The sequence below is a fragment of the Cherax quadricarinatus genome, chromosome 77, assembly GCF_038502225.1.
Source record: "Cherax quadricarinatus isolate ZL_2023a chromosome 77, ASM3850222v1, whole genome shotgun sequence".
In the NCBI taxonomy this organism is placed as follows: Eukaryota; Metazoa; Arthropoda; class Malacostraca; order Decapoda; family Parastacidae; genus Cherax; species Cherax quadricarinatus.
This window is the reverse complement of record NC_091368.1, coordinates 7,105,776-7,118,132: the sequence shown is the minus strand read 5'-3', so window position 1 is coordinate 7,118,132 and position 12,357 is coordinate 7,105,776. Positions and strand designations below refer to the sequence as shown.

At 39.6% G+C, this 12,357-nt stretch overlaps 1 protein-coding gene and 1 long non-coding RNA gene across 4 annotated transcripts in view; one reads left to right on the top strand and one right to left on the bottom strand.

The window, feature by feature from the left end:
* LOC128702033 (uncharacterized) overlaps window positions 1-12,357 on the bottom strand; it is a 663,411-nt gene that overhangs the window by 23,307 nt on the left and 627,747 nt on the right. For 2 of the 3 annotated variants that reach the window (XM_070101460.1, XM_070101461.1), the window contains exons 24-26: window positions 8,027-8,182; window positions 6,405-6,572; window positions 5,533-5,689 (exon numbers count right to left, since the gene is read on the bottom strand). In XM_070101460.1, coding sequence (XP_069957561.1) covers window positions 5,533-5,689; window positions 6,405-6,572; window positions 8,027-8,182 — 481 coding nt within the window. The remainder of the gene's footprint in view (window positions 1-5,532; window positions 5,690-6,404; window positions 6,573-8,026; window positions 8,183-12,357) is intronic. The other variant, XM_070101462.1, reaches the window with a different exon arrangement.
* Window positions 1-12,357, top strand: part of LOC138854989 (uncharacterized) — a 29,269-nt gene that overhangs the window by 2,903 nt on the left and 14,009 nt on the right. The gene's annotated exons all lie outside the window — the stretch shown is intronic.

The following is a 12,357-nucleotide window of genomic DNA, read 5'->3' as shown; positions in this document are numbered from 1 at the left end:
GCCCCCCTATCCACCCTGTCATACGCCTTTTCCAAATCCATAAATGCCACAAAGACCTCTTTAGCCTTATCTAAATACTGTTCACTTATATGTTTCACTATAAACACCTGGTCCACACACCCCCTACCTTTCCTAAAGCCTCCTTGTTCATCTGCTATCCTATTCTCCGTCTTACTCTTAATTCTTTCAATAATAACTCTACCATACACTTTACCAGGTATACTCAACAGACTTATTTTTATATTTTTTTTTTATTATCACACCGGCCGATTCCCACCAAGGCAGGGTGGCCCGAAAAAGAAAAACTTTCACCATCATTCACTCCATCACTGTCTTGCCAGAAGGGTGCTTTACACTACAGTTTTTAAACTGCAACATTAACACCCCTCCTTCAGAGTGCAGGCACTGTACTTCCCATCTCCAGGACTCAAGTCCGGCCTGCCGGTTTCCCTGAATCCCTTCATAAATGTTACTTTGCTCACACTCCAACAGCACGTCAAGTATTAAAAACCATTTGTCTCCATTCACTCCTATCAAACACGCTCACGCATGCCTGCTGGAAGTCCAAGCCCCTCGCACACAAAACCTCCTTTACCCCCTCCCTCCAACCCTTCCTAGGCCGACCCCTACCCCGCCTTCCTTCCACTACAGACTGATACACTCTTGAAGTCATTCTGTTTCGCTCCATTCTCTCTACATGTCCGAACCACCTCAACAACCCTTCCTCAGCCCTCTGGACAACAGTTTTGGTAATCCCGCACCTCCTCCTAACTTCCAAACTACGAATTCTCTGCATTATATTCACACCACACATTGCCCTCAGACATGACATCTCCACTGCCTCCAGCCTTCTCCTCGCTGCAACATTCATCACCCACGCTTCACACCCATATAAGAGCGTTGGTAAAACTATACTCTCATACATTCCCCTCTTTGCCTCCAAGGACAAAGTTCTTTGTCTCCACAGACTCCTAAGTGCACCACTCACTCTTTTTCCCTCATCAATTCTATGATTCACCTCATCTTTCATAGACCCATCCGCTGACACGTCCACTCCCAAATATCTGAATACGTTCACCTCCTCCATACTCTCTCCCTCCAATCTGATATTCAATCTTTCATCACCTAATCTTTTTGTTATCCTCATAACCTTACTCTTTCCTGTATTCACCTTTAATTTTCTTCTTTTGCACACCCTACCAAATTCATCCACCAATCTCTGCAACTTCTCTTCAGAATCTCCCAAGAGCACAGTGTCATCGGCAAAGAGCAGCTGTGACAACTCCCACTTTGTGTGTGATTCTTTATCTTTTAACTCCACGCCTCTTGCCAAGACCCTCGCATTTACTTCTCTTACAACCCCATCTATAAATATATTAAACAACCACGGTGACATCACACATCCTTGTCTAAGGCCTACTTTTACTGGGAAAAAATTTCCCTCTTTCCTACATACTCTAACTTGAGCCTCACTATCCTCGTAAAAACTCTTCACTGCTTTCAGTAACCTACCTCCTACACCATACACTTGCAACATCTGCCACATTGCCCCCCTATCCACCCTGTCATACGCCTTTTCCAAATCCATAAATGCCACAAAGACCTCTTTAGCCTTATCTAAATACTGTTCACTTATATGTTTCACTGTAAACACCTGGTCCACACACCCCCTACCTTTCCTAAAGCCTCCTTGTTCATCTGCTATCCTATTCTCCGTCTTACTCTTAATTCTTTCAATTATAACTCTACCATACACTTTACCAGGTACACTCAACAGACTTATCCCCCTATAATTTTTGCACTCTCTTTTATCCCCTTTGCCTTTATACAAAGGAACTATGCATGCTCTCTGCCAATCCCTAGGTACCTTACCCTCTTCCATACATTTATTAAATAATTGCACCAACCACTCCAAAACTATATCCCCACCTGCTTTTAACATTTCTATCTTTATCCCATCAATCCCGGCTGCCTTACCCCCTTTCATTTTACCTACTGCCTCACGAACTTCCCCCACACTCACAACTGGCTCTTCCTCACTCCTACAAGATGTTGTTCCTCCTTGTCCTATACACGAAATCACAGCTTCCCTATCTTCATCAACATTTAACAATTTCTCAAAATATTCCCTCCATCTTCCCAATACCTCTAACTCTCCATTTAATAACTCTCCTCTCCTATTTTTAACTGACAAATCCATTTGTTCTCTAAGCTTCCTTAACTTGTTCATCTCACTCCAAAACTTTTTCTTATTTTCAATAAAATTTGTTGATAACATCTCACCCACTCTCTCATTTGCTCTCTTTTTACATTGCTTCACCACTCTCTTAACCTCTCTCTTTTTCTCCATATACTCTTCCCTCCTTGCATCACTTCTACTTTGTAAAAACTTCTCATATGCTAACTTTTTCTCCCTTACTACTCTCTTTACATCATCATTCCACCAATCGCTCCTCTTCCCTCCCGCACCCACTTTCCTGTAACCACAAACTTCTGCTGAACACTCTAACACTACATTTTTAAACCTACCCCATACATCTTCGACCCCATTGCCTATGCTCTCATTAGCCCATCTATCCTCCAACAGCTGTTTATATCTTACCCTAACTGCCTCCTCTTTTAGTTTATAAACCTTCACCTCTCTCTTCCCTGATGCTTCTATTCTCCTTGTATCCCATCTACCTTTTACTCTCAGTGTAGCTACAACTAGAAAGTGATCTGACATATCTGTGGCCCCTCTATAAACATGTACATCCTGAAGTCTACTCAACAGTCTTTTATCTACCAATACATAATCCAACAAACTACTGTCATTTCGCCCTACATCATATCTTGTATACTTATTTATCCTCTTTTTCTTAAAATATGTATTACCTATAACTAAACCCCTTTCTATACAAAGTTCAATCAAAGGGCTCCCATTATCATTTACACCTGGCACCCCAAACTTACCTACCACAGTTTCTCCTACTTTAGCATTCAGATCCCCTACCACAATTACTCTCTCACTTGGTTCAAAGGCTCCTATACATTCACTTAACATCTCCCAAAATCTCTCTCTCTCCTCTACATTCCTCTCTTCTCTAGGTGCATACACGCTTATTATGACCCACTTTTCGCATCCAACCTTTACTTTAATCCACATAATTCTTGAATTTACACATTCATATTCTCTTTTCTCCTTCCATAACTGATCCTTCAACATTACTGCTACCCCTTCCTTTGCTCTAACTCTCTCAGATACTCCAGATTTAATCCCATTTATTTCCCCCCACCGAAACTCCCCTACCCCCTTCAGCTTTGTTTCGCTTAGGGCCAGGACATCCAACTTCTTTTCATTCATAACATCAGCAATCATCTGTTTCTTGTCATCCGCACTACATCCACGCACATTCAAGCATTCCAGTTTTATAAAGTTTTTCTTCTTCTCTTTTTTAGTAAATGTCTACAGGAGAAGGGGTTACTAGCCCATTGCTCCCGGCATTTTAGTCGCCTCATACGACACGCATGGCTTACGGAGGAAAGATTCTTTTCCACTTCCCCATGGACAATAGAAGACATAAAGAAGAACAAGAGCTATTTAGAAAAAGGAGAAAAACCTAGATGTATGTATATATATATGCATGTGCATGTCTGTGAAGTGTGACCAAAGTGTAGGTAGGAGTAGCAAGATATTCCTGCTATCTAGCATGTTTATGAACATGAAAAAAAAATTTCTTTTAAAACACTCACATAAATATTCTTAAGATTTTGATAAGAAAAAATAATTTATTTTTTTTAATATTTTTCGACACAGAGAGGGATTCAGGATCAGAGGTCTTGACAGTCAAATGGTTAAAATTATTATTCATTTAATAAAAATTCATAAATAACATTAAAAAGTTATCAGAAAGCTGTGTAGTACATATGTAAATCCATAACCCTATTTCAAAATCTGCATCTAGTTTTTCAGTAGTCTTTAAGGATTAAGTTTAGTTTGTTTGAAATGCATTGCATGCTAATGGCTTTCTTTTGTGCTTAACAATATTTTTTATTATATAAAGACAACATTAATTGCATAATGCATAAAAGAAATAAAGCACAGTAGACCGTTATATTACACAGATTTATTTGCCACGTTTTGGTTACTGCACTACTGAAAAATTGTGGCACAATTTTATACAACACATTGCGGGCGCGGAAAAAATTTCCCCAGCTCAAGCTTCTGCCTTGTTGTGGGTCAGTGAGGGGAAACCTCCCGCCATCCCCTGCCACCCCTGACACTCCCGCCACCACCATCCCACCCTTCATGAATACGTGTACAGATCTATCCTGTCTAAGGAGCTAGCTGTATTTGTGAATTGTGTTTTGATCTTTTAATTACCATATCTTGTATCTACCAAGCAATCATGGCACCCAGTAGGCATACCACTGTTGCTGAAAGTGGCACGGAAAGGTATAAACATTCAAGTCTTAGAGTTAATGAAGAAAATAGAGATATTAAGCAAGAGATAGCCTGTGGCTGTAATGAAGCATCAATGTGTAATTAAAAAGAATGAGGTAAATATATGAATTTGTGTGATGAATAACTGAATGGCTGATTTAGTGACTGACTTGACTGATATACTGACTGAATGACTAATTTACTGACTGACTGACTTGGCTGATTTACTGACTGACTTAACTGATTTACTGACTTATTCAACTGATTTACTGAATGACTTGACAGATTTACTGACTGATTTGACTGATTTACTGACTGACTTGACAGATTTACTGACTGACTTAATTGATTTACTGACTGACTGACTTAACTGATTTACTGACTGACTGACTTGATTTACTGACTGACTGACTGACTTGACTGATTTACTGACTTGACTGATTTACTTACTGACTGACTGGACTGATTTACTTATTGACTGACTTGACTGATTTACTGACTGACTGACTGACTTAACTGATTTACTGACTGACTTAAAGTTAGACTTTTTTACTGGAGAGGATCCTGAAACGGTGTCTAGAGCAGCTGATGCCTTACCATCAATTGTATAATGCACTGCGGGGTAAAATAGAACAGAAATCCATTACAGAATTTATGCACACTCCAGCACAACCATCGACTTCAGTACCAGAACCTCTACCATTCACCTCGGCCCAGCAGGGCCACAGCATAACTCTCCCCTCTCGTCACAATCATCCACAAACACCAGCACCCATAATTTAAGGTAAGAAATAATATTATTTGTTGCATCTGTAGTCCTTAGCAGTAAGAACAACATAATACAGACTGTACAGCACGACAATGAACTACAATTACATATTCACTTTTATTTTTGTAAGATCTGGAAGTCTAAAACAAGTTGTTTGGCTTTTTTGGGGCTTCCAGGAATGCAACCCTGTTTTCATACAAGTTCTTCAGTTTATCTAACATGGATTTACCTAACATGGCGTTTTCAGGAACGTAACTACCGTGTAATATAACGGTCTACTGTAATCGTATTTGTATATAAATAAGATGATAATATGTACTAAAAGCCATAAAATACAAACCTGTAGAAGGTAACACGGCAATCATTGCAAGGATCAGCCACACAGACAGCATCAGGGTGTGAATGACAGGAAGCATGACGACACTCATTCTTACACACTCGTGCTCTCACACCACGAGCACACACAAAACCAACAGACACCTGCTCCAGAATCTGACCTGTAAATAGTAGTGAGGTAATTAAGTAATCAATACATCACTATATTTATTCTTAGGCAAGGGGCTAGTAACCTCTTCTTCTGTATAAATTACTAAATGTAAAAAGAAGAAAGACTTTTGCCACCTTGCCTTGGTAGGAGACAGTGGTGCACTGAAAAAAAAAATTATTCTTAGCCTGAACTTTACAATGTCCATCTTTACACATATCTAACTAGAAGTATAGTATATTCTTTCTTATTAATCCCTCCATTAAATCTACCATTGGATTCAAATGATTACACAAAAAAAACTTTATAAGGAAGGTAAGGCTTAAACTACCCAGTATAGTAAAACACAGGTAACTGACGGCAGCACTTCTATTCAGAGTAAAAATTATTTAGATTTATGAAGAATGGCAGGTAAATAAAAACAATCAGCAACTGTAACTCAAGATACACATTGCATATTATTATATACTCTATGTTAAGTTTAAAAGGGTGGACCAGTAAGTTAGTAGAGTCTGTTTTATATATAACTGGGCAAAAGCCCAAGTGATTGAGCCATGTTAGGCGATATTTTCTATGACAGACCAAATATTCTTTTCCCCACTGTAAAACGAGGATAAAACATACATGAGATATGAGGCTCTATGATCATGATCAATCCTATTATACATGAGAATTTTATAAACTATATAAGACATAAGTGGATAAACATCCACACTGAATCTTCTCACCATTTGGCCCACATCGGACATGTCCACGGGTGAGGGTCTCATGAATGGGATGACCCTTCACATCTACACACCAGGTGAGGCCACCAGCACGCTGCTCATGAGCATATGCTCCATCAGCCTCACATACTGGGGCTTGCACAGTCATGCCTTGCGTTGAAGCTGGTGTCTCTGTGAAAACAAAACACATGTAAACATGAGAGCTAAGACAGTTTTGGATAAAGAATAAAAAGGCACAATACTGTGACTGGAATAATATACAGATAACCTACACATAAGAGAATGAAATTTATGATGATTTGTTAATGGTCCAAGTTGGACCAAAATGCCATCACACGTTTCTTTCTCTAGACTGCAGGTTATTTGTGTAGTTTTAGAAATTACTGCTGTCAATAAAAAAACAAACAGTGAAGTATTAACATCCTCTCATACATTAATGTTAAATCCAGCTAAAAGTTTCATTGTACATGTGCTGTATAGCAACACAGGTATATCTTTCTGTCTCACAAACTTTTAAGAGCTAAAGAAGACATAGAAGCAATGATGAATGAAAAACTGAGACAAAAGGGGTCAGAGGACAGAGACTTGGGATGGTAAATGAGAATTCTGCGCCAACTGAAATAACTGTTGTTCTGGAAGACTTCAAATAAAAAAATTAATATGCTTGGTGTAAATTGTAATCAGTGACCTTTACTTATATTTAGACAAAGACCTTGTAATAGGCAATACATGCACATATGTATATATAAAATGTTTATAATGTGCAGTTCTTCAAAGCCTAAGAGAAGCCATGAAGTGCTTCCCATCACTGAAAAAGTGACAATTTTCCATTTATTGTGTATAATTTACCAATTAGGGAGCAAGGGGCTAGTAACCTCTTCTCCTGTATAAATTACTAAATTTAAAAAGAGATACTTTCGTTTTTCTTTTTGGGACACCCTGCCTCGGTGGGATACGGCCGGTTTGTTGAAAGAATAATAATAATAATTTACCAATTAAACTTTATAATAGGGATGTATAGGACTTATATATAGGGTTCGCTATTATCCATGGTTTCTTTACCTACGGCAGGTCCTTGGAAGGTATCCCCACAGGATATGGGGGCCTACTGTATATGCCCCTATTCATCAGTTTGTTTTTATCTGTGCTAAATGTGCATATTTTGTACATGTATGTATGGGACTATATAAAATTGTACTTGCCTTAAAATACCGAAGTTGCTGATCAAAGTACATTATTAATCCTTCTCCCCATGCAAACATAAAACTGTAAGAATCTTAAAAAAAAAAAAAAAAAAAAAAAAAAAAAAGACTTAGAAGAGTGCCCTTTACACTCCCTGAGGTTCCACACAACCCTTTACTCACCCTGAGGTTCCATAAAAACAGCATTTTACTCATGCACTCATGCTGAGGTTCCACACAAATAGCCCTTTACTCACCCTGAGGTTCCCACACAAATAGCCCTTTACTCACCCTGAGGTTCCACACAACCCTTTACTCACCCTGAGGTTCCACACAAATAACCCTTTACTCACCCTGAGGTTCCACACAAATAACCCTTTACTCACCCTGAGGTTCCACACAGCCCTTTACTCACCCTGAGGTTCCACACAGCCCTTTACTCACCCTGAGGTTCCACACAAATAGCTCCACACCCATTGAAGCAGCACTTTCTGGAGCCCTCACAGTGGGTGTCGAACATGCACTGTTGGCTGGGCACACACGTCAGGAGGGAGAGGTCGCTGGGGGCACTTGGGCATGTCCCGGGCTTGGGCACCAGATCTATATAACAAGCCATGCAGGTGACTATTACTTGTGGTGTATATGTGAGGGGAAGGTGTGCAGGGAAAGGTGTTAGGACAAGCAGAGTGAATATGGATTAATAGAGAAAATACATTGGTGAAGGTAGCAGCTATATGTGGTGAAGGTTGGAGTACATGTAGTGAAGGCAGCAGCTATATGTGGTGAAAGTAGCAGCTACATGTGGTGAAGGTAGCATCTACATTTGGTGAAAGTGCTATGTGGCATTACAAGCAGTTGCCAGTACGTATGGTAGAGGTAGCATTCTAGTTGGATGTGGCATCAGGAGTACTTGCATGTGGTGAAAGTAACAGCAGTATGTGGTATAAGTAGCAGCTGTATGTGGCAGAAGCATCAGTTGCATGTTGTAGAAGTAACAGCTGTATTTGATTTAAAGACATTCAATAAATAATTTTACTCACTCCTACATAGGCTAATGCAATATACTAAGTTACTGCCAGCATACTTCACACATAATAAATGCCCTAATGCATTAATAAAAATTGTTACATAATCTACACTGTACTATATAAGAATAAGTATCCTACTGGACTCTCTTATTGCTTTTCTAAAAGATTCTAACACTAGTGACCATAACAACCTCATCATTAAAATAATGGAAAAACTATGAAATCTTGGGCCACCAAGTAATTTATCTAACTTTACCTCATTAATGAAAACTATATGTAATAATAAAAGGCACCCTCATCTGCTTTTCCAATAAACAGTGGTGTCTTTCAAGGCATCATTCTTTACCCTTTACCAGGGTTTGTATACCTTTAATGTTCATAAATAAAAGCAAACAATAATTATTGCCACTGTAGTCTTAAGTTGGGTTAAATTTGCTTGAAATCATCTACATAACCATGGGCTTCCTGCACTCACAACCAAATACCTCATTTTTTTATTTTATTATCACACTGGCCGATTCCCACCAAGGCAGGGTGGCCCGAAAAAGAAAAACTTTCACCATCATTCACTCCATCACTGTCTTGCCAGAAGGGTGCTTTACACTACAGTTTTTAAACTACAACATTAACACCCCTCCTTCAGAGTGCAGGCACTGTACTTCCCATCTCCAGGACTCAAGTCTGGCCCGCTGGTTTCCCTGAACCCCTTCATAAATGTTACTTTGCTCACACTCCAACAGCACGTCAAGTATTAAAAACCATTTGTCTCCATTCACTCCTATCAAACACGCTCACACAAACCTGCTGGAAGTCCAAGCCCCTCGCACACAAAACCTCCTTTACCCCCTCCCTCCAACCTTTCCTAGGCTGACCCCTACCCCGCCTTCCTTCCACTACAGACTGATACACACTTGAAGTTATTCTGTTTCGCTCCATTCTCTCCACATGTCCGAACCACCTCAACAACCCTTCCTCAGCCCTCTGGACAACAGTTTTGGTAATCCCGCACCTCCTCCTAACTTCCAAACTACGAATTCTCTGCATTATATTCACACCACACATTGCTCTCAGACATGACATCTCCACTGCCTCCAGCCTTCTCCTCGCTGCAACATTCATCACCCATGCTTCACACCCATATAAGAGCGTTGGTAAAACTATACTCTCATACATTCCCCTCTTTGCCTCCAAGGACAAAGTTCTTTGTCTCCACAGACTCCTAAGTGCACCACTCACCCTTTTCCCCTCATCAATTCTATGATTCACCTCATCTTTCATAGACCCATCCGCTGACACGTCCACTCCCAAATATCTGAATACATTCACCTCCTCCATACTCTCTCCCTCCAATCTGATATCCAATCTTTCATCACCTAATCTTTTTGTTATCCTCATAACCTTACTCTTTCCTGTATTCACTTTCAATTTTCTTCTTTTGCACACCCTACCAAATTCATCCACCAATCTCTGCAACTTCTCTTCAGAATCTCCCAAGAGCACAGTGTCATCAGCAAAGAGCAACTGTGACAACTCCCACTTTATGTGTGATTCTTTATCTTTTAACTCCACACCTCTTGCCAAGACCCTCGCATTTACTTCTCTTACAACCCCATCTATAAATATATTAAACAACCACGATGACATCACACATCCTTGTCTAAGGCCTACTTTTACTTGGAAATAATTTCCCTCTTTCTTACATACTCTAACTTGAGCCTCACTATCCTCGTAAAAACTCTTAACTGCTTTCAGTAACCTACCTCCTACACCATACACCTGCAACATCTGCCACATTGCCCCCCTATCCACCCTCTCATATGCCTTTTCCAAATCCATAAATGCCACAAAGACCTCTTTAGCCTTATCTAAATACTGTTCACTTATATGTTTCACTGTAAACACCTGGTCCACACACCCCCTACCTTTCCTAAAGCCTCCTTGTTCATCTGCTATCCTATTCTCCGTCTTACTCTTAATTCTTTCAATAATAACTCTACCATACACTTTGCCAGGTATACTCAACAGACTTATCCCCCTATAATTTTTGCACTCTCTTTTATCCCCTTTGCCTTTATACAAAGGAACTATGCATGCTCTCTGCCAATCCCTAGGTACCTTACCCTCTTCCATACATTTATTAAATAATTGCACCAACCACTCCAAAACTATATCCCCACCTGCTTTTAACATTTCTATCTTTATCCCATCAATCCCAGCTGCCTTACCCCCTTTCATTTTACCTACTGCCTCACGAACTTCCCCCACACTCACAACTGGCTCTTCCTCACTCCTACAAGATGTTGTTCCTCCTTGCCCTATACACGAAATCACAGCTTCCCTATCTTCATCAACATTTAACAATTCCTCAAAATATTCCCTCCATCTTCCCAATACCTCTAACTCTCCATTTAATAACTCTCCTCTCCTATTTTTAACTGACAAATCCATTTGTTCTCTAGGCTTTCTTAACTTGTTAATCTCACTCCAAAACTTTTTCTTATTTTCAACAAAATTTGTTGATAACATCTCACCCACTCTCTCATTTGCTCGCTTTTTACATTGCTTCACCACTCTCTTAACCTCTCTCTTTTTCTCCATATACTCTTCCCTCCTTGCATCACTTCTGCTTTGTAAAAACTTCTCATATGCTAACTTTTTCTCCCGTACTACTCTCTTCACATCATCATTCCACCAATCGCTCCTCTTCCCTCCCGCACCCACTTTCCTGTAACCACAAACTTCTGCTGAACACTCTAACACTACATTTTTAAACCTACCCCATACCTCTTCGACCCCATTGCCTATGCTCTCATTAGCCCATCTATCCTCCAATAGCTGTTTATATCTTACCCTAACTGCCTCCTCTTTTAGTTTATAAACCTTCACCTCCCTCTTCCCTGATGCTTCTATTCTCCTTGTATCCCATCTACCTTTTACTCTCAGTGTAGCTATAACTAGAAAGTGATCTGATATATCTGTGGCCCCTCTATAAACATGTACATCCTGAAGTCTACTCAACAGTCTTTTATCTACCAATATATAATCCAACAAACTACTGTCATTTCGCCCTACATCATATCTTGTATACTTATTTATCTTCTTTTTCTTAAAATATGTATTACCTATAACTAAACCCCTTTCTATACAAAGTTCAATCAAAGGGCTCCCATTATCATTTACACCATTACATATATTATTTGCTGTAATATATGGATATAAAATAAACTAACCTGATAGATCTCAAAATATATAACATATACTATACAGTGCCAGGGAAATTGGAGATAATTTGGTTTGATCCAAGGAAAGGAAGGGTACCTCTAATTCCCTGTATCAAGAGCCCTTCACCAACATCAAGATGCCTCCCTCCCATACAAAGATAAAGGACTAAGAAAAGACTCCAATGCATCACCTTGAGAGCCACAATTAGATTCTCCCAAGCAAACAAGGTGACAAGCAAAATTACCCACCAGAAGTACTTCAGATAAGACTGACAGTAGGGGATCTACATATTCACCTGTCATGTAAATACATGTACAAGGAGCAAGAAGAAGAGATATACACAGTAAACAAGATATGATGTAGGGTGTAATGACAGTAGTTTGTTGGACTATGTATTGGTAGAAAAAATGCTGTTGGGTAGACTTCAAGATGTACATGTTCACAGAGGGGCCACAGATATATCAGACCACTTTTTAGTTGTAACTACAGTGAGAGTACAAGGTAGATGGGATACGAGGAAAATGG